This window comes from Natator depressus, chromosome 3 (assembly GCF_965152275.1).
Source record: "Natator depressus isolate rNatDep1 chromosome 3, rNatDep2.hap1, whole genome shotgun sequence".
NCBI classification, from domain to species: Eukaryota; Metazoa; Chordata; order Testudines; family Cheloniidae; genus Natator; species Natator depressus.
Window position 1 is genome coordinate 3,486,009 of NC_134236.1, and position 22,017 is coordinate 3,508,025.

The following is a 22,017-nucleotide window of genomic DNA, read 5'->3' on the forward strand; positions in this document are numbered from 1 at the left end:
GCAATCTGTTTTTCCGTAACATGACCTACCTGTAGGTCACCCACTCCTGCCAAGCATTCCTAAGCCTATGGCCTAGTCTGGCTAAGCTAAAATCTTACAGGCCTCAGTCTGTCGGCCTTCCATACCAGCCAGGCTTCACCTATATGTCTAATACACACACAACACTCCTAAATACTGGTTAATCTTACACGTCTATAACCCTACAATTTAAATCTACTAGCATACATTAATTATAGAAAAAATAGCGTATAAATTATCCATGACACTAAATAACACAATAATAAATGGCTGATAAAATAAACTAATTGGCTACAATAACAAAGTCTGGTACATTAATGTCTCCTTTTTATATAGGGGATGCTATACTAATGTCACAGCTGTTTCAGCTCAGAGATTACGGTCTTCTTCTCAATCTGGCCCCACTCTGGAGGGATTGCTCCTTTGCCCTCAAATTGTGCACAATAATCTTGTTCCAGTATTGACCTGAAATGGGACACGAACCATTTCCAGTAAGACTGTGCTGAGTTGTCTGCTGTGATGCTCCAATTGGCATAAGCAGGTCCTGCTTGTCTATAATTTTTATATGGAATTTGATTCTTTTCACAAAGCACCATGAAGTAGTCACTTGCCACAAGACTAGAGCAGATCTCAATGACAAGCTGGTCTGTTCCATACCACTGGGTACCATTCAGGGCCTGAGGACGATGGAAATGAACACTGTGGTCTCCGTCATGACCAGGTATTGTGTTTATGCAAAGCGCCTTGCAAAAGGGACACTGTTCCCAGCACCCACAGAGCTGTTCGAATAGTATTTTATGAGGCTTCAGTTTAAGTGGCTCCATATCAACCACAGCAAATTCCTGTTTCAGGTTTTCTAGGACCGGGGGAAAAGATTTACTCATTGCCTCTTTCAGAAACTCTATGTCCTTTATTTCCTGATGTTCAATGCTTTTCAGATCACTTCTGGGAAGGTCTAAGTAATCTCCAAGTCTGCTGCAAAATTCATCCAGCCACAAGGATACGTTGCCATATTTATCTTTGACAACTCTAGTCGAGTCATGAATAGCTGAAAGAACAAGAGTCTGGAAAGAATCAAGGGAAATATTTAAGAAATTCTTCAGTCTTGGATTTTTCTTGTCTAAACAATAATCATCAACGCATTTCTTGATAAAACTCTTTAAGAAGTCCCGTGGGAAATGAATGTATTGTCTGTACTTCTCAAAGTTTTCCTCTTCTGCCAGGGATATCAGAATGCTGGTTTCCAGTTTGGATCTATTGCCATTGAAGGCTGAATAGTTAGACCTCATCTCATTGACTATGTCAATGGCAGTCTTGTCATAGACTGCCTGGCGGAGAGCTGCAGAAAGCTTGGTGCATAAGAAATCAGCAAATGTTGTGATGGAGGTTGCTCCTTGGCAGGAAATTTGAAAACATTTAAAGAAATTGTCTCTTTTATTTCCGAGGTAGACGGTTGGATCATTTGCATTCTTAAATGCTCTGTGCATGTCTGAAAACCGTTCTGCTGCCATTTTGCACAGATACAGGGATAACTCTATTTTGTACTCATTATTAAATGTGTATTTTGAGTTTTTGGCTGCAGAGTCCGCCTCTCTTCTTATTTCATTCAATATTTCGTGAATGTAACTTTGATTATAATCCATTCTCTGCTGCTCCTTCATATCAATGTTCATCTTAACAAGCTCTATGATGTGAACTGTAACCTGCTCTATGTTCTTTATATCACAGTTATCCAAAGTCTTATGGAAGATGCCTAGTGTTTTCTTCAGGACAATATGCTTGGAAATATCGACAGAAAAACTATTTTTGCAGGAGGAACTTTTAATTTTCTCTGCTATATTGGGTTCCTGTTTAAAATGCTGCAGAAGAATGTTTTCTACATCCATGCTAATGTCAGGTTCCTCAGCAGAAGGGGCATCTGAAGATACTTCATAGACCCATCGTTTCCAAAGGCCGTCAAAGTTTTCTTCCAGTGCTGCTTCACTTAGTTCCTCGCCTTTTAATCTCAGAGCCAACTCTTTGCTTCTTTTGAATAGCTCATTTTCATATTCTGACTTCTTTTCAACAAGTTTGCTTTGGTTCTTCTTCAGTTTGATAAGTTCTTCAGACTTCCTCTTAGTTTCATCAATCAGTGACTCTTTCAGATCATTCAGTTTATTTTCAGTACTTGCTTTCCACTGAATTAATATTTCACTGTTTTGATCCTCAGTGAAGAATCTTTCTGTGTCATTCATGATGGCATGATATTTGTCTTTAACTTCTTCTTCAAGGTCTCTCCTGGTGACATGCTGAATTTCTCTCTTCTTAATTCGATTGTTCAGTTTTGTTTGCAGCTCTAGCATGTGACTTCTCAGCTGCCAGGTCCATTGGTTAAACATTGTTTCTAACCGGTTGTACGCTGCAATCTCCAGCGTGTTCTTGAAGCTGAAAACAAAGTTCTCATTTAATAAAGCCTTCCACAAATCACCAATTCGGACTCTTAACTCTGACAGCCTTAAAACACTGCCCTTGGATTCCTTTGTGGCAGCCATGAGAATCTTGCTCTTTAGTTCCTGCACATTTTGGCTGTAGCTGGGATTCGGAGGTGCCATTGGTGGGTCTCCTTCCCAGAGGTGAGCGAAGTAATGAATGTGGGTGTTCACATCAAATCGGATAACGTCACTAAAGCGGTTTACATCACAGAACTCTTGCTGGGCTGCAGTAATTGTCATTTCATCTAACTTTTGTTGGAGGCGTCTTTGTCCTTCCATATTCTGTTCTTTTGCAGTTATTTCTCCAACGTTTTGGTGCACAAACAAACAGCTTGGGGAGAGCTTTACTTGCTTCATCCTCAGAAATGCCTGGACAGCGATCTGCAGGACATCTTGCATTTCTGAAGGGTTTTCACCAAAAATATTGATCAGAGTCATGTTGCCAAGACCAATGACAAAGGTGGCTAGCTCGTTATCATGATTGAGTGTTGATTTACTGGTTAGTTCCATGGCCCGAAGCCCTTCAGTATCAACGACTAGTATATAATCAATGTGCAGACTTCGTTGGAGATTCTCATCCACTTTAATTAACTGCATGAATGCTCCCCTGGTGCATCTCCCTGCACTGACACTAAACTGAAGACCAAACATGGCATTTAGCAATGTTGACTTCCCAGTGCTCTGGATGCCAAGCACTGAAAGGACAAACACCTTTTTGTCTCCTAACTTCTCAGTCAACTTGTCAAAAACTGCTCTCACCCATTTCAGTGGCACGTATGAAGCATCACCATCCATCAGCTCAATGGGATACCCTGAAGCCATCAGGTCAGCTGCAATTTGTGGAAGTTCAAGAAAATATTGATCTTCTTGAGGCAAAGTACCAAGAGCTTCATAAATCTGAGCAACCTCTCTCAAAATATGTTCAAGGCCAATCGTAGAAGCAGTTATCTCAGCTGAGACGGTTTCCAAGTTACTTTTCAATACATTTTCTGACTCACCATTTTCTCCTGGGTCTGTTTCTTCCAGCAGTTGTGACCACAAGACATGGTATTTTTGGCGAAGTTCTGCAAGGCGGTCAGAGCTCAAGTCATCCATAAATACTTTCAACCACTGCAGGAAATATTTTTTGGTGGTCTCTGAATGGGACTGGAGAATTTCCAGGACCGACCTCATTAAATCATTGAGGGAGGATGCTCTCCTTATCTGATCATGTCGTATAGCACGTTTCTCTGATTCAATTTGGCTCCGGTGCTGTTCAATGCTCCTCTTCCTTTTATCTTGTACGCGGGAAAGTTCCTTATCTTTCTTACACCACTTGTGCCATAATTCTCCTTGAAGAGGCAATAGCTTCTCCTTCATGCCCAGTAAGTTATTCTCCTTGAAGAGGGCCATCACTGTCTGTGCCATTAACTTGGCTTGCTTACACTCTTCTTTGTCTTCATCAATGAGAAAACCATGCTGGTGAGCAATTTCTACACAGGTTTCAAGACTACAAGTGGGATTCGAACCAGCCAATAAATCTTTGATTGTTGTTGACAGTTCATCAATTAATTCTGCTTCATTTCTGTTCTTCATGCCTATTTTTATGTTTAGATTGGATTTACCTGCCGCAATGTTTTCTTTTTCAGTAAAAAGACATACAAAAGGCTTTGGAGATTTCAGGAAATCACTTACAATTTGCTTGCCTATTTTGTTCTCATCAGAAGTTGTAAAGAGAACCACATTTATAGAAGCTATCTCCTGTAAAAATCTGACTTGTTGCTCATGCTCTCTTGCATCCCCATGAAGATTAGTGAATGCGATGCAACTGTCAAATCTGTCATCATCCTTTCCACCTGGGCAGTACCAGGAGATTTCCACAACGCCGTTCATCAGGAGACAATCTTTGCTGCTGCCTCTACAATCACGATGGAAAAAAATGTTATGCTTGTGCTTACTCAGCAGAGCATTCAGGATCTTAGACTTTGAAGAATGAGGTGAATTTCCAATCCGTGTGAAGGACACCAGAGGTGTATCTGCTTGATAAATCAGTTTATTTTTATAATTTTTAATGCTAGTCTCCTCTCCTGATTTCTCAACATGTTGCCAGCTCTTTTTAACTTGTGTAAGGGACCAAAGAGGGAATTCTATTTGTGAAGTACAAGGATTTGGCACCAGAAGTGGGAGTGCAAACTGGCAGAAAGCGAGCTTTGTTGAAAGATATTGTCTCATGAAATCATCTGCACAATTAAAAATTGCCATCTGGATGTCCATTGGGTGCATGTGTGTCTGCCTTGGTGTAACAGACTCATTAGTTCCCTCATCGTCATTTAAAAAGTCCTCGTAGATATCTGAGGTTTCATCTGAGGATTCGTTCACCTCGCTTGACGTTTTCAAGGCACTTGTTCTTTCTTGTTTTGTTTTACAGTCATCTTTGCAAACCAGATACCGTACCCGATAGTCCAGCATCAACAGCTTTTGCAAAAAATGAAATGGCAGTTCACTCTCAGTGCTGGGCTGGCTGTCATGTAAAGAGGTCTTGTCAATCACATGGAAATCTGCCATCCCCATTTTCCTTGGATAGTAGTTTTCAAGTCCAAGTCGTTTGATCAAATTGAGAAAGTCTTGAGTTTTGAATCCTTCAGACATTTTACCATCATTTGGTGGCGCTTGGGGCTGTGGCTTTGGTAGGGTTATCTGCTTAGCCCTTTGACAGACATTCCTTAGTTCTTTTTTTATATCCTGTTTGTGCAGATTGCTACTGGAAGGTTCATATTCTCCTTTTACAAGGGTATTTAGGTCTCTTTCCAGGGCATTCCAGTCATCACATGCATTAGGCTTCATAAAGACATTAGCTACTTCACCTGACAACAAGTGTCCCAGGTGACACTTCATAAAAGTAAAACGTTTGTTCTTCTCCTCTGGAGACACGTCTTTGAATTCAGCTGCTGTCACTGTCAGACCTGTCAATAAGAGGAAAGCCTGAGCTCTGGAAACATCCTGATCCCTAAGTGTCAAATATCCCTCATGTGCCTTTTGCATTTCCTTTAACATGAAGTTAATTTCTGGGCACCCGAGGAGATACTGAAAAGTGTGACTGTCCACCCGGTATCCTGCGCTGGCTGCAATGGAGAGCAATAACAGCTCTATGTCTGTCTGCTCTCGGCCCTGTAGAGCCTTCTGCAAGGAACCCAAAGCTAAGCTCACATCCAAGCTGGCCTTTACTTTTGCTTCCTCCACTGCTGCTGGAGAGGAGTTAGGCCCATAGGTAACGGCCTGTATGTAATTCTTCATTTCCTGTAGGACTTGAATGAAATCAGCAAATTCAGAAACACGGATAGATTTTTGCTGCTTTTCTTCAGCATGAAAGATCCACTGCGTAATGGAGGAAGATTTGGGGAAGTTTTTAACTGAATAGACATGAGGGTCCAGAAGGCAGCGCAGCAGAGATCTGATGTATTCAGTATTTTGTGCAGGTAAATCTTTGCACAGTGAAACTGTGTTTTCCAGGAAATCCTGAAGCACCTTATCCGACAGGCAAACTTCAATCCAGGTCCTGCTGTGTTTTGTTTTTTCATGTAGCTTCTGTTTAAAATTGAGCAGAGTCACCAGCTGTTCTTCATCCCCAGTGACTTCCCAGGTCTTCATTTCCTCTAAAAACAATTTGGCCTCATCCACTGCACTGACTAACTCCTCCCCAACCAATGTACTTGCACTTAGCTTTGTTAGGGCTTCATAGGCCCTTGTGAGGCTGCTGCTCATTTGATAAACATCTTTAAAGTCTTGTCTGTGATTGGACAGGATTACCTCCCACACTGGAATCAGCTGAGAGCCTCTGTCAATGACACTCCAGGTTTTGTTACTAGTCATAAGCCCAGATTTCCATGCTGTGAGTGAATCCACTCCAGGTGGGCCTCCTGTCTTGGTCACAAACAGCTGAATCTCTGTTTGCATTTGTTTTCTATCTGTGCCCTGAAATGAGGCTTCAGAACCTGATTTTGATGCAGTAACACCAGCTGCAACGCTCCAACCGAAGCCACTATAGCTGCCCCCAACATAATTGCTGAGTTCATTAGATGTTCGTTTCTTCACCTCGTCCAGCTGCTCTGCCCGGAATCCCTCAGAAGACGCTTTCCACCAGAATATCCCACCCAAGTGAAGGGGGCCCTGGTTTACATGAGACCCGAATCGGTTGAAGAATCTCCCGCCCCTGCTCTTCAGCATGATGAGCTTGTCCGGTTCTGGGGAGTGACTCAAAAGCTGCTCGATCTCTTTTAACTCTTGCAGCGCTGCACTGGAAAGTCGAAGCTGAGCCTTGGGGAAGTAGCATGAGGCCAGTGGGATGTAGCTGTACTTGGTGGTGCAAATGTAGGTGTGTTCAGAGCGGGACCTGTGGGTTCCTTGAGATTCTGAACAGCTGTGATAATCTGTGCTGGTTTCAGCACTAAACCCCCCAAACCCACCTTTGGCTGTGACGCTAATGCTGAAGCCCAGATTTTCCATGGTCCTGGTGAACGAGGACTCTGCTTCGGCAGATGAAAACTCCTTTTTCTCAAACAATGGCCCGTGCTGTGGACCAAAGAGCTTGAACCCTTCTGGAATGTCTATGAGCTGCTCTCGCTTCTCCACCATCTCTGCAAGCTTGTTGGTTTTGTAAATGCCCTGCAGGGCCAGCCCTCCTGATGCCCATCTCAAAACTTCCTTGTCAGGGAGATTCTCACTCTGGGACACCGTCTCCTCCAGGAGGTCTAATTGTTTGTGCACATTCTCTATCACTTCCTTCAAACGCTTCTCAGATGGTGCCCAGTACTGTGGGGATATGTCCATAACTTGCCGCAGCTCCTCCTCTTTCTTTCTTACAGCTTCCTCAGGGCGGCTCCTGCCTTTCTCCTGCATTTCTTTTAGCTCCTTCAGCGCCGACTTAGCCTGCTCCTGCCTCTTCTTTAGCATCTCCAAGCGCTGCTCCTGCAGCTGTGTCATTGTTGCCTTGCTGTCTGTCTTAAGTAGTTCTTGGAGGGCCTGCTTTTCCCATGTGTGCTGTATGTCTAACTTTAGGAAGTCTTCATATCGCAGGTGTTTCAAGGCTTGGATAGAGGTAACTCCAAGTTGTTTGTGCAGTTTAGGCAGCCAGTACTCTGCACTCAGACCCACTGCTTCCAGTCTCTTGGCTAGTTCATCCTTTGCAGGATCTCCCTGAGCTGAATTCTTGGGTTTTTCCTTTCCCGTAGACATGGCTGTGAAATGGAATAGAAAAATAATATCACACTTCCATGAAGCTGTCTCTCCTTCCCTACCTCCGCCTGCTCCATTCCCAGCCTTATGCAATATATAATGGGCTACAATGTGGTGCTTAGCCACAGCCAGGGTGGATAAGAAATTATGAGTTTTAAAAAATAAAATTAAATTAAGGATTTTTGTGTTTAATTTAAATATATATTTTTCTTTTTAAAAATAAATCTATTTTAAATTATATTTGAAATTATGAAAATATATTTTAAGGCCTAAACTTACTATAATGTATTAAAATAATTTAAATTAAACACAATTAATATTAAGCAGTACGTTTGTTGGCTAATTTTTAAAGAAAGGTCAAACCACTGAATGGCTGGAAGTCATTATCTAAGCACCTGGAACCAGAGTTTGCCGAAGGACTAAACCAGCTTTTGACAGCAGTAGCCTCTTCTGCAGGTGCAGTGAACATTTTCTTCATCTCAGTTTATTCAACTAGGTCAGTTCATTCAAAGTTAAGAAACTAACTGGGAATTGATGAAGCAGGAACTCTTGTTTTCCTCTTCCAATCTATGAATAAAAACTAAGTGTGAGAGAATGAGATCTACTAGTTCTAAAACCCTGAAGACTGGGATGAACAGAAACAATCTTTCAATTTACTACCCACAGATAATGCTTCCTTTAATAAATCTGTCAGTTTTAAATATGAAATATGTTTTAATAAATGTTTTTCTTATATTCAGCACATTTAATATAGTTTTATTTAACTAATAAGAACAAAACTTTAAATGCACTTTTTGCACATTTTCACATGAATTCCAATTTCCATTAAAATAGAGCTTGACACAAATCATAAGTAAAAAATTAAACATAATTTCAGAAATGAGAAATTCATCATTCACCAGTTTCCTAATATAATAAAGAAATGTAAAAATTAAGAATCCAAATAAATGTATGTTAGGCTACGTAATTATTTAAATAAATTTGTATAGATATAGTGTATCCTCCTGGTTAGCAAAAAGTACCACCAAATTTAGTGCGAAGGCTCTAATTCATTGCAAATCAACACGTTTTTCGTAGTTAGCAACTGCTGAGACTCAACATTTCTTTACATAAGTATCTAAAGGTACAAATGCAAAGCAAGATTAAAGTTATTTAAATCAATAATTCCTGCTTGCTGATTTAAATCAGGATTAAAATCAGTTATTTAAATGGCTTTGATTTAAATCAGTGCACCCTGGCTACAGCGCTGGGTAGGGTGTGATGTGGTGCTGTTGAGGTGCTCTGGGAGGGGTTGTGTCAGGGGTAGGAAAACATAGTATGTGATCATGTAATTAAAGGCTGTACCATTAAGGCTGCATGGGCAACCTTATTTCTGGCATTTCCTACCTTCTGAGTGCTTAACTTTGCAACCGTAGTAATGTTCTTTTAACATAGGTTGTGTGTGTGCATGCAAGTCATTTTCTAAGTTTTTTTAAAAAAGTTTTTCAACGGCAATTCCATCATCTGGCATCATACTGACGACCACATGGGTCATCAGCAGGGTCAGAACCTTTAGATCCGCCGCACAGACCTCTGCCACTTGAGATAACTGAGTAACTGATAGCAGTAGCAGGTTGTTACCCAGTCTCCTTGCCCACCAAGTCCTAGTCTCACCCCTCCAGATTCCTGAACTTGGGCCTGTCGCCTAAACATTTATCCCTCCCACTCTGCTCCTGCAGCTGCCCCCCCCTTTCCCTCCTGATCTGATCCTAAACCCAGCCCCCACCCAACATTTATCCCCCAACCTGCTTCCGAACCCCACCCTCACCTTTAGCCCCACTAAGCTGCTTCCAAAACTGCTCCCTCCCCCTTAGCCCTGCTGACCAGCCCCTACCCCAGGCCTCTATCCTAAGCCTTGACAGCTGGCTCGTGGACACAAGACCCACCCCCCATACCCTAGCTCTTTCAGCTGCTGCTTGTTCCCACCATTTAGCCCTTCCAGCCTGCACCAGGATCTCCGGCACCTCACCCTTAGCCCTGGAACCCTGGAACCCTTTCCTGACACTTTAATCTCCCCAGACTGCTCCTGAACCCACCCCCCACCTGTTCCTGAATCCTGCCTGCCCCCAACACCCTACCTGCCTGCCCAGCACCTGCCCCCTTAACACCACCAGTCCTGCTCCTGGGCCCATGCCTGGCTTTGCTCTGCTGAGCTCACGTAAGCACTGATTTCTACACTGAATCCCTGAGGGGAGGATCCATTAATAGAGAATCTCTATGTCCTAGTGAAGACGAAAGGATGGAAAATGATAAAATACAGGCAGGGTCTGATCAGAAACAGTCAAATGAAAAAGAATCCCATTCAATTACACGGTGTAATGACAGACAGCTAAAAGGAGACAAGATTTTAAAGTGCTCATATACGAATGCTAGAAGTCTAAGTAATAAAATGGGTGAACTAGAGAGCCTCGTATTCAATGAGGATATTGATATAATAGGCATCACAGAAACTTGGTGGAATGAGGATAATCAATGGGACACAGTAATACCAGGGTACAAAATATATCGGAAGGACAGAACAGGTCGTGCTGGTGGGGGAGTGGCACTAGATGTGAAAGAAAGCGTAGGATCAAATGATGTAAAAATCACAAATGAACCAAACTTTACCATGGAATCTCTATGGATAGAAATTCAGTGCTCTAATAATAGGACTATAGCAGTGGGGAGATATTACCGACCACCTGACCAGGATGGCGATAGTGACTGTGAAATGCTCAGGGAGATTAGAGAGGCTATTAAAATAAAAAACTCAATAATAATAATCATGGGGGATTTCAATTATCCCCATGTTGAGTGGGTACATGTCACCTCAGGACGGGATGCAGAGATAAAGTTTCTTGATACCTTAAATGACTGCTTCTTGGAGCAGCTGGTCCTGGAACCCACCAGAGGATTTAGTCCTAAGTGGAGCACAGGATCTGGTCCAAGAGGTGAATATAGCTGGACCGCTTGGTAATAGTGACCATAATATAATTAAATTTAATATCCCTGTGGCAGGAAAAACACCACAGTGGCCCAGCGCTGCAGCATTTAATTTCAGAAAGGGGAACTACACAAAAATGAGGTTAGTTAAATAGAAATTAAAGGTACAGCACCAAAAGTGAAATCTCTGCAAGCTGCGTGGAAACTTTTTAAAGACACCATAATAGAAGCTCAACATAAATGTATACCCCAAATTAAAAAACTCAGTAAGAGAACCGAAAAAGAGCCACCGTGGTTAAACAACAAAGTAAAAGAAGCAGTGAGAGGCAAAAAGGCATCCTTTAAAAAGTGTTAGTTAAATCCTAGTGAGGAAAATAGAAAGGAGCATAAACACTGGCAAATGAAATGTAAAAATACAATCAGGAAGGCCAAAAAAGAATTTGAGGAATAGTTAGCTAAAGACTCAAAAAATAATAGCAAAATTTTTTTTAATTACATCAGAAGCAGGAAGCCTGCTACACAACCAGTGGGGCCACTGGACGATCGAGGTGCGAAAGGAGCACTCAAGGACGATAAGGCCATTGCGGAGAAACTAAATGAATTCGTTGCATTGGTCTTCATGGCTGAGAATGTGAGGGAGATTCCCAAACCTGAGCCAGTCTTTTTAGGGGACAGATCTGAGGAACTGTCCCAGATTGAGGTATCATTACAGGAGGTTCTGGAACAAGTCGGTAAACTAAAGAGCAATAAGTCACCAGGACCAGATGGGATTCACCCAAGAGTTCTGAAGGAACTCAAATGTGAAATTGCAGAACTACTAACTGTAGTCTCTAACCTATCATTTAAATCAGCTTCTGTACCAAACGACTGGAGGATAGTTAATGTGACGCCAATTTTTAAAAAGGGCTCCAGCGGTGATCCCAGCAATTACAGGCCTGTAACCCTGACTTCAGTACTGGGCAAACTGTTTGAAACTATAATAAAGAACAATATTGTCAGATGCATAGATGAACATAATTTGTTGAGGAAGAGCCAACATAGTTTTAGTAAAGGGAAATCATGCCTCACCAACCTACTAGAATTCTTTGAGGGGGTCCAGTAGATACAGTGTACTTAGATGTTCAGAAAGCCTTTGACAAGGTCCCTCACCAAAGGCTCTTACGCAAAGTAAGCTGCCATGGGATACGAGGGAAGGTGCTCTCATGGATTGGTTAAAAGATAGGAAACAAAGGGTAGGTATAAATGGTCAGTTTTCAGAGTGGAGAGAGGTAAATAGTGGTGTCCCCCAGGGGTCTTTGTTCTGGGACCAGTCCTATTCAACATGTTCATAAATGATCTCGAAAAAGGGCTAAACAGTGAGGTGGCAAAAATTTGCAGATGATACAAAATAACTAAAGATAGTTAAGTCCCAGGCAGACTGTGAAGAGCTACAAAAGGATCTCTCAAAGCTGGGCGACTGGGCAACAAAATGGCAGATGAAATTTAATGTTGATAAATGCAAAATAATGCACATTGGAAATCCCAGCTATACGTATAAAATGATGGGGTCTAAATAAGCTGTTACCACTCAAGAAAGAGATCTTGGAGTCATTGTGGATAGTTCTCTGAAAACATCCACTCAATGTGCAGCGGCAGTCAAAAAAGCTAACAGAATGCTGGGAATAATTAAGAAAGCGATAGATAATAGGATAGAAAATATCATGTTGTCTCTATATAAATCCATGGTACGCCCACGCCTTGAATACTCTGTGCAGATGTGGTCGCCCCATCTCAAAAAAGATATATTGGAATTGGAAAAGGTTCAGAAAAGGGCAACAAAAATGATTAGGTGTCTGGAACGGCTTCCGTATGAGGAGAGATTAATAAGACTGGGACTTTTCAGCTTGGAAAAGAGACGGTTAACTGGAGATATGATTGAGGTCTCTAAAATCATGACTGGTATAGAGAAAGTAGATAAGGAAGTGTTGTTTACTACTTCTCATAACACAAGAACTAGGGGTCACCCAATGAAATTAATAGGCAGCAGGTTTAAAACAAACAAAAGGCAGTATTTCTTCACACAGTCAACCTGTGGAACTCCTTGCCAGTGGATGTTTTGTAGGCCAAGACCATAACAGGGTTCAAGAAAGAACTAGATAAATTCATGGAGGATAGGTCCATCAATGGCTATTAGCCAGGATAGGCAGGGATGGTGTCCCAAGCCTGATTGCCAGAAGCTGGGAATGGGCGACAGGGGATGGATCACTTGATGATTCCCTGTTCTGTTCATTCCCTCTGGGGCACCTGGCACTGGCCACTGTCAGAAGACAGGATACTGGGCTAGATGGACCTTTGGTCTGACCCAGTAGGGCTGTTCTTATGAACAGCTATTTTCTCACACCTAAACTGCAGCAGAAAGGTCCCGGGCTCCCTGCTTTGCCTGCAGAACCCAGCAGAAAATTCTGTGATGGATCAGCAAAGCAGGGGATTACAACTCCCGTCAGCGCCCTCCCCACAGCACATCCCCTTCTTGCTGGCCAGGGAAGGGGAAGGTCCTGGACCATGAATTGACCAGGCTCTCTTTGGAAGCGGCGGCTGCATGACAAGCCAGAGGCTGCAGAGAAGCCAAAGCAGCAGCCACATGGCAAGCAGGGAGCTGGAGAGAAGTTGAATTCAGAGGGGAATCCTCAGGACCCATATGCCGAGCCGTGTGTGGGACAGGCTGTGTGTGTTGGTCGTCACAGCTGGGTGCAGGGCTCCATGGGATTTATAGGGCAGCAGCAGTGGGTGGGCAGGGAGCCTGTGCAGAGGGGCCCCAGTGAGAGACACTGACTGAACCTGGCCTGGAAGCCTGCAAGCTCCTACTTGCTGAACGGGAGGCTGGACGGGAGAAGGCCCCCCCAGGCACTAGGCCTACGGAGCCCTGACTTTCTGGACGGCCCCAGGGACCCAAACAGGAACCGCTGGAACTGGAACTGTTGAAGGCTCTGTATCTAGGGTACCTGCAACCTTCCCCTTTCCTGCCAGCCCCGGTAAAACACCCTTTCCCTGAGCCATGTGTCTGAGTGGCTCCTGGGATCCACCAGGGCTAGCGCCTACACGGCCTAGCTGCGTATGGTGCTTACTGCCGAGTCCTGGTACACCAGGCATGGTACTGGCCCCTTAGGGTTTGGGGTACTGAGCAGTCCCAATAAATACTGTACGTTAGAAAAAGGGCCAGGGACAAACGAGACTCCCAAAGGGACAGACAAGACTCAGTCGGAAACACCCCTTCCTCCCTCAGGGAAAATCACCAGCATTCAAGGACTGCACCTTCCTTCTCCAACACCTCACAGCTCCCTGCTCTGCCGGCACACCCGGCTCTCTCTCTTTACACAAAATAACTTTTTCTTTCACTCGGCCAATTGCTTCCTGGGCACACAGTTGCTATCTCAGCTGGCTCCTGCTTTTATAGAAACCACCCCCACTGTCCACTGAGCTTCCATGTGTAATGTTAACTGTTTCCCACAGCCCAGCATGCCATTCAGCCCAAACATACGGACGCTGGACATTTCAGCAGGGGTGAGGTTGGAGGAAGGGGCTACAGTACGCTCCTAAGCCCCGTCTGCACATGAAGCCAAAAACAAGATGCCACATGCTGTAGACTGTGGAAACCTGCATAATAGGATCATCCCTTTTTGTTCTGACCTGCTTTGATCAGAAGAACTAGTGAACGATGCAGACATCTATGTTGCTGTCATTAGGTCTCAGAGTTAACATTCCACTGATGAATGGGGCAGTTCATGCCTGTCAGAGATGCAGTTTCAAGCTGTCTCCAGCCTCGGGGAGATACCGCTGTATTGGTTACACTGGGTCACATTTTAAAGTGTTTTTTTCCCAGCCATGTAAGTTAAAGCAGCGGTTCTCAACCTGTGGTCTGCGGACCCCTGGGAATCGGCAGACTGTGTCTAAGCCCTGGTCTACACTAGGAGTTGAGGTTGAATTTAGCAGTGTTAAATCAATTTAACCCTGCACCCGTCCACACGACAAAGCCCTTTTTTTCAACTTAAAGGGCTCTTAAAATCGATTTCCTTACTCCACCCCCGACAAGGGGATTAGCGCTGAAATCGTCTTGCTGGGTTGAATTTGGGGTACTGTGGATGCAATTAGACGGTATTGGCCTCCGGGAACTATCCCAGAGTGCTCCATTGTGACCGCTCTGGACAGCACTCTCAACTCAGATGCACTGGCCAGGTAGACAGGAAAAGGCCCGCGAACTTTTGAATTTCAATTTCCTGTTTGGCCAGCGTGGCAAGCTGCAGGTGACCATGCAGAGCTCATCAGCAGAGGTGACCATGATGGAGTCCCAGAATCGCAAAAGAGCTCCAGCATGGACCGAATAGGAGGTACGGGATCTGATCGCTGTTTGGGGAGAGGAATCCGTGCTATCGGAACTCCGTTCCAGTTTTCGAAATGACAAAACATTTGTCAAAATCTCCCAGGGCATGAAGGACAGAGGCCATAACAGGGACCCGAAGCAGTGCCGCGTGAAACTTAAGGAGCTGAGGCAAGCCTACCAGAAAACCAGAGAGGCAAATGGCCGCTCCGGGTCAGAGCCCCAAACATGCCGCTTCTATGATGAGCTGCATGCCATTTTAGGGGGTTCAGCCACCACCACCCCAGCCGTGTTGTTTGACTCCTTCAATGGAGATGGAGGCAAGACGGAAGCAGGTTTTGGGGACGAGGAAGATGATGATGACGAGGTTGTAGATAGCTCACAGCAAGCAAGCGGATAAACAGGTTTTCCCGACAGCCAGAAACTGTTTCTCACCCTGGACCTGGAGCCAGTACCCCTCGGACCCACCCAAGGCTGCCTCCCAGACCGCCAGACAGAGAAAGGACCTCTGGTGAGCGTACCTTTTAAAATAGTATACATGATTTAAAAGCAAGCATGTTTAATGATTAATTTGCCCTGGCATTTGCGGCTCTCCTGGACGTACTCCAAAAGCCTTTGCAAAAAGTTTCTGGGGAGGGCAGCCTTATTCCATCCACCATGGTAGGACACTTTACCACTCCAGGCCAGTAGCACGTACTCAGGAATCATTGTAGAACAAAGCATTGCAGTGTATGTTTGCTGGCGTTCGAACAACATCCGTTCTTTATCTCTGTGTTATAAAGTCCCTTCCTGCAGCTTTTGAAACAGACCAGAGTTCCTGAAGAAGCGAGCGTCATGTACCTTTCCCAGCCATCCCACGTTGATGGTGAAACGTCCCTTGTGATCCACCAGAGCTTGCAGCACTATTGAAAAGTACCCCTTGCGGTTTATGTACTCGGCGGCTTGGTGCTCCGGTGCCAAGATAGGGATATGGGTTCTGTCTATGGCCCCACCACAGTTAGGGAATCCCATTGCAGCAAAGCCATCCACTATGACCTGCACATTTCCCAGGGTCACTACCCTTGATATCAGCAGATCTTTGATTGCGTTGGCTACTTGCAACCCAGCAGCCCCCACGGTAGATTTGCCCACTCCAAATTGATTTCCGACTGACTGGTAGCTGTCTGGCGTTGCAAGCTTCCACAGGGCTATCGCCACTCGCTTCTCAACTGTGAGGGCTGCTCTCATCTTGGTATTTATGCACTTCAGGGCAGGGGAAAGCAAGTCACAAAGTTCCATAAAAGTGCCCTTACACATGCGAAAGTTTCGCAGCCACTGGGAATCGTCCCAGACCTGCAACACTATGCGGTCCCACCAGTCTGTGCTTGTTTCCCGGGCCCAGAATCGGTGTTCCACCGCATGAACCTGCCCCATTAGCACCATGATGCCCACATTGCCAGGGCCCATGCTTTCAGAGAAATCTGTGTCCATGTCCTCATCACTCTCGTCACCGCGCTGACGTCGCCTACTTGCCCGGTTTTGCTTTGCCAGGTTCTGGAGCTGCATATACTGCTGGATAATGCGCGTGGTGTTTAATGTGCTCCTAATTGCCAAAGTGATCTGAGCAGGCTCCATGCTTGCCGTGGTATGGCGTCTGCACAGAAAAAAGGCGCGGAACGATTGTCTGCCGTTGCTCTGACGCAGGGAGGGGCGACTGACGACATGGCTTTCAGGGTTGGCTTACAGGGAATTAAAATCAACAAAGGGGGTGGCTTTACATCAAGGAGAAACAAAAACAACTGTCACACAGAATGGCCCCCTCAAGGATTGAACTCAAACCCCTGGGTTTAGCAGGCCAATGTTCAACCCACTAAGCTATCCCTCCCTCTGGTATCTCAGGTAGGACTGAATCTCCATTAAAGTTTTCAAGGTGCCCCTGACAGACTTCACCAAAACGATTGTCGGCCGTTAATTTCACGGAGGGAGGGAGAGACGGGGGAGCAAATGAATACAAAACAAATCTGCTCTATTTCTTGTTTTGATCCACTCCATCTATCTTTTACATCTTTGGCTGGCAGAAGATGGTGCAGTAGGACTGCAAGCCATCCACATCTCCTGCCTGCTCACCATAAGATGGTACAATAGGACTGCCTGCAGGACTAAAGAGAATGACCTGGTCGAGTCACTCCTACGTTAGTCCCTGCACCCATGTCTGCCCAGGCGCTCCTGACCGGCCTTACCAAGGTGGCCAGGAGCACCTCGGACACGATGACGATGGTTTTCAGGCCTATTGCACCTCTGCTGCCACAAGGCAATGGGTTGCTGCTGCTGTGTAGCAATGCAGTACCGCGTCTGCCAGCACCCAGGAGACATACGGTGAAGGTTTGCTGAGCGGGCTCCATGCTTGCCGTGGTATGGCATCTGCACAGGTAACTCAGGAAAAAAGGCACAAAACGATTGTCTGCCCTTGCTTTCACAGAGGGAGGGAGGGGGGCCTGAGGACATGTACCCAGAACCACCCACGACAATGTTTTTTGCCCCATCAGGCATTGGGATCTCAACCCAGAATTCCAATGGGCAGCGGAGACTGCGGGAACTATGGGATAGCTACCCACAGTGCAACGCTCCAGAAGTCGATGCTAGTCTTGGTACTGTGGAAGCACTCCGATGAGTTAATGCACTTCGAGCATTTTGTGTGGGGGGACACACAATCGACTATATAAAAATGATTTCTAAAAAACCGACTTCTATAAATTCGACCTAATTTCATAGTGTAGACATACCCTAAGGGGTCCGCGAAAGACTTAGACTGAAAACTGACTGAACAGAATTCAACTCTATATACAGACAATAGATGTCCAGAGGGGTCCACGCCTCCATTTGACATTTTTTAGGGGTCTGCAAATGAAAACAGATTGCGAAGCACAGAGTGAGAGGCAGAATTTTACTTTAAATTAAAACTTTGATTCTGGAGCACGAGATGTAGAAAACCCCCGGCTATGTGTTGGGGGCGGAGCGAAAGCTGCATCTGCCTGTTCACGTCGGGCACGTGCTGAGTTTTGAGTGCATCACTGCGCAGCCCAAATCTCCTCTCCATGGGGCGCCCTTTGAATGGCAAACGGATTTTCTGGTCCAAAGCCAAAGGAGGGAGGGTTGCCCTAAGAGGAGAGAAGAGCCAACGCTGAACCACGCTTTACCATGTGCACTTTGCCTGGCAAAGACGAGAGCAAACACTTATTCCGTTAAAAGATGCCACCTTCCCCGCTCAGCACAGGGCGACCGGTGCATTAATTAGCAGGCTGGAGGATGGAGGTGCCAGCCTCAGGCCCGGCTCTCCCCACCCCAGAACCGTGGGGCTGTTCCTTCGGCCCTGGGTTATCCGGCGGCATTTCCAGAGCTGTGGGGAGACACTGAGGCAGCCCCAGAGGGTGAACACCGGAGGTGGAGGGTAAGTGGTGCCGAGGGCCTGAGCCTGCCCCGCTGGCAGGGGAGAATCTCACTGGGCCGGACCCATCCCCCCTGTAGCTGCAGCCTTTGTCCGAGCAGGGAACTACCTGCAAACGGACTTGGAGAGTTACAAGTTTCGCTGGCAGCCGCCGATTATCGGGGACACGTTGTCCTATGAAACCAGGGGCGGCGGGTTTGTGCCATTTTTGGTGGTGCCCAGAACGGGTCCAAGTCTGCCCCCTTACACTCCTCACACGCACCTGCCTATGGCTCTGGGAGAGGGTTTGGGGTGAGGTCTCTGGGACAGAGTTTAGGTGCTGGGTGCAGGCTCTGGGCTGGGGCAGGGGTTTGGGGTGCAGGAGGCGATGTGGGGTGCAGGAGAGAGTTTGGGTGCTGGGTGCGGGCTCTGGGCTGGGATTTGGGGTGCAGGAGGGGTTGTGGGAGGGGGTGCGGGATGCTGGGTGTGGGAAGGGGCTGGGGTGCTGGGTGCAGGCTCTGGGCTGGGACAGAAGGTTGGGGTGTGGGACGGGGTGCTGGTCATGGGGCTGGGGACGAGGAGTTTGGGGTGCAGCAGGCAGGCTGCCCTGGGGCTGGGGTGGGGGGCCAGAGAGGAGGACTCCCCCCAGCCCTCTCCCTGCCGGGGAGCGAGCTCTGGGGGAGGGGGGACTCTCCCCAGCCCCCCCCGGCATGACACTTACCCAAGTCCCCTCAGGCTGCTGCTCAGCAGGTCCAGCCAGGATAAGCCCCCCGGGAGTTGACTCGGAGTTGCCTGCCGGGGGTGGGGGCTGCCATGTGCCTCCTACCCCCTCCCTCCGCAGTCGCCGCAGCCTGCCCCTGGCACCGATCCCTTGTAGCTGGCGAGGGAGCTGCAGGGGGCAGCCGCTCACTGCCCAGGTCAGGCACATGGGGGCAGCAGGTGGGGCCAGGGGAGAGACCCGGCCCCAAACTTTGGTGGAGCCGGGCCCCACGGGCCCTGAATTTGCTGGAGCCCGGCACCACAGGCCCATATAACTCGCTGCCCCTGGGTGCAGCCAGCTGGGGACACAGACACTTTTCCATTTGCTAAAGCTCCTAATTTTGTTTCCTATGTAGCTGTTGGGCCCAATGCAGCCTGGGGTAAATGGACGTGGCTGGGCCAGGCTCAGCAAGGCTATAAATGGGGGGGAGGGTGACAGGTTGGGTGTCTGCTGGACAGAAACCACGTGTAAATGGTACGGAATTGGTGCAATTTGCATTGATCTGGCATCCAGTGCATGCGCACAAGGCATCCACGTCCACTCCTGGTGTAACTCCACCGACACCAATGAGCTACTAGGATCTTAGCGGTGCCTTTGGCCCTCAAAATGCAAGACAAACACTGACAATAGGTCTGAGACCCATTCAATAAACCCTCCTGTGTCCCTGGGGGAACCTCGCTCCAGCCACCGAGAGGACAATAATACAAAGACTCTACATTGTACTGGGCAAAATCCTGGTTCCATGGAAACCAGGGGCAAAGACCCCACCCAGCTGCCCCTGAACCCAGGGCCCCACCTTTATCCCAACCTGCCTGCGAACCCACAGCTCCCCTATTAACTCCCCACAACCTGCTCCTGAACCTGGGGCCCCATATTGATCCCACTTGACCTGCCTGAACTGGGACCCCTCCTTTAACCCCCCCAACCTGCTCCTGAATCTGCCCCCCATGTTTATCTCCCCACCTGCTCCTGAGGCCTCCCCACCCTGCTCCAGACCTACCTCTTGCCCCTTAGCCCCACTAACCTGCTCGCAGCTCTGCTCCCACCCCCCCAGCTCTGCCAGCCAGCTGCTGGATGCATTTTCTGCCGGTCAGCCCATGATCTCAGGCAGGAGCGGTGAGGTGTATGGGCCCGTGGTTCCGGGCTCCAGCAAATTCAGCTCCCCCAGAGCTCGCTGTTGCCAGCAGGGAGAGGGCTGGGGGGAGTCCTCCTCTCTGGCCCCCCCACCCCAGCCCTGGGGCAGCCTGCCTGCTGCACCCAAAAGTCCTCATCCCTAGCCCAGCCCCAAGCCCCATACCCCCTGCCGCACCCCAACCCTCTGTCCCAGCCCAGAGCCCGCACCCAACACCCAAACCCCCTCCCGTACCCAGCACCCCAAAACCCCTGCCGTACCCCCAACTCCCTGTCCCAGCCCAGAGCCTGCACCCAAAACCCCCTCCTAAAGCCCACACCCCGCACCCACTCCTGCACCCCAACCCCCTGCCCCAGCCTGCACCCCAAACCTCCTCCTGCACCCAAACTTCCTCCCAGAGCCTGCAGTCCTCACCCCCCTGCACCAGCCCAGAGCCTGCACCCCTCTCACACCCAAACTTCCTGCCAAAGCCTGCACCCCAAATCCCCTCCCACACCCAAACTCCCTGCCAGAGCCTTAGGCAGGGTGGGGGGGACTTGGATCCGTTCTGGGCATCACCAAAAATGATACAGACCTGCTTCCCCTGATCTCAGGGCCATCCCCCCCAGCCCGGCCCTGGCACCTTTCCCCAACACTTTACTCCTCCCACCCAGTCTGCTCCTGAGCCCTGACCGCCCCTCACCCTCCCAGCCTGCCCCAGCGTCCGTCCTGCTCCCAGGGCCTGCTCCTGGGCCCATACCTGCCTGTGCTCCGCTGAGCTCCTGTGAGCACCAATTTCTTCATTGACTCTGACTAGCCTTGTTTTCAGGCCTAAACTGCAGCAGAAAGGCCACGGGACCCCTCCCCAGCCCCATTAACCCAGCAGAGAATACATGAGAGAAAGAGCAGGGGGCAAACAAGAACCCCATAGGCACAGGCGTGAGAACCTTCCCCCTCCCTCCCCATCCCCAGGGGAAAATACCTGCATTAGAAGACTGCACCCTCTTTCTCCAGGGCTTTGCATCTGCCTCCTCCCTCCCGCTCGCTTTCCACAGTGCAGCTTGTTCACTTTCACTTTCTCTCTGCCTGTACTTGCTTCCCCCACATGCAGTTGCTTCTAACTTCAGCTGGCTTCTGCTTTCCTAGAAACTGCACCCATTCTTCATGTAAGCAGAATCAGGATGAGCTCCACCCTGACATCTGGTGGTGAGGTGTGGCAAGTTGTGGAAAAGAATTTCAGGGGCTGATCTCAATTTGCATAGGCACACCCACCCTGCCTAGAATGAGGTCATAGCTGCCCAAATGGTCACTTTGGCTGCTGTGGGATCCCCAGTGTCTCTGTTATTGGGGCAGGAAGAATAAATTGTTATTACCCTGATTATGGGAATCAAGGACAGTGGAACTGTACTTGGCCTTTTGTTATGATGGAGGGACTCGCCATGAACTAAGTAGCACTCGCTAGGCAAGGGACATGGGTTCCAAAACTCCATGAATTGAGAGAGGGGGGCAGGTTCCGGTTCCGGTTCCGGTTCCGGTTCCGGTTCCGGTTCCTTTGGTGAGGCCCTTACATGCTAATTGTACTTCCTCGTCTCTCCACTGTGGAATGTCAGAGCTAATTTTGATTCCCTTAGGAGTCTAGTTACAGGCTGCTGAGCTGAATTCACCTTGGGCTAATGGTGCACCAGCACTGAGGCTCCCCTACTACGAGCTGAAATCACTGAGTGTTGT

The 22,017-nt window shown here is 47.5% G+C and overlaps 1 protein-coding gene across 1 annotated transcript; it reads right to left on the reverse strand.

The window, feature by feature from the left end:
• Nucleotides 1-371: 371 nt before the first annotated feature.
• Nucleotides 372-21,320, reverse strand: LOC141984344 (interferon-induced very large GTPase 1-like). The gene is made up of 2 exons (XM_074947323.1): nt 21,272-21,320; nt 372-7,702 (listed from the first exon to the last, which is right to left on the reverse strand). Exon 2 carries the CDS (start codon nt 7,698-7,700, stop codon nt 372-374), a length of 7,329 nt encoding a protein of 2,442 aa, XP_074803424.1. The 5' UTR covers nt 7,701-7,702; nt 21,272-21,320.
• Between the last annotated feature and the right edge of the window lie 697 nt (nt 21,321-22,017).

Excerpts from the sequence above, each read along its gene's own strand:
- LOC141984344 (XM_074947323.1), bottom strand. The coding sequence starts at position 7,700 with ATGTCTACGGGAAAGGAAAAACCCAAGAATTCAGCTCAGGGAGATCCT.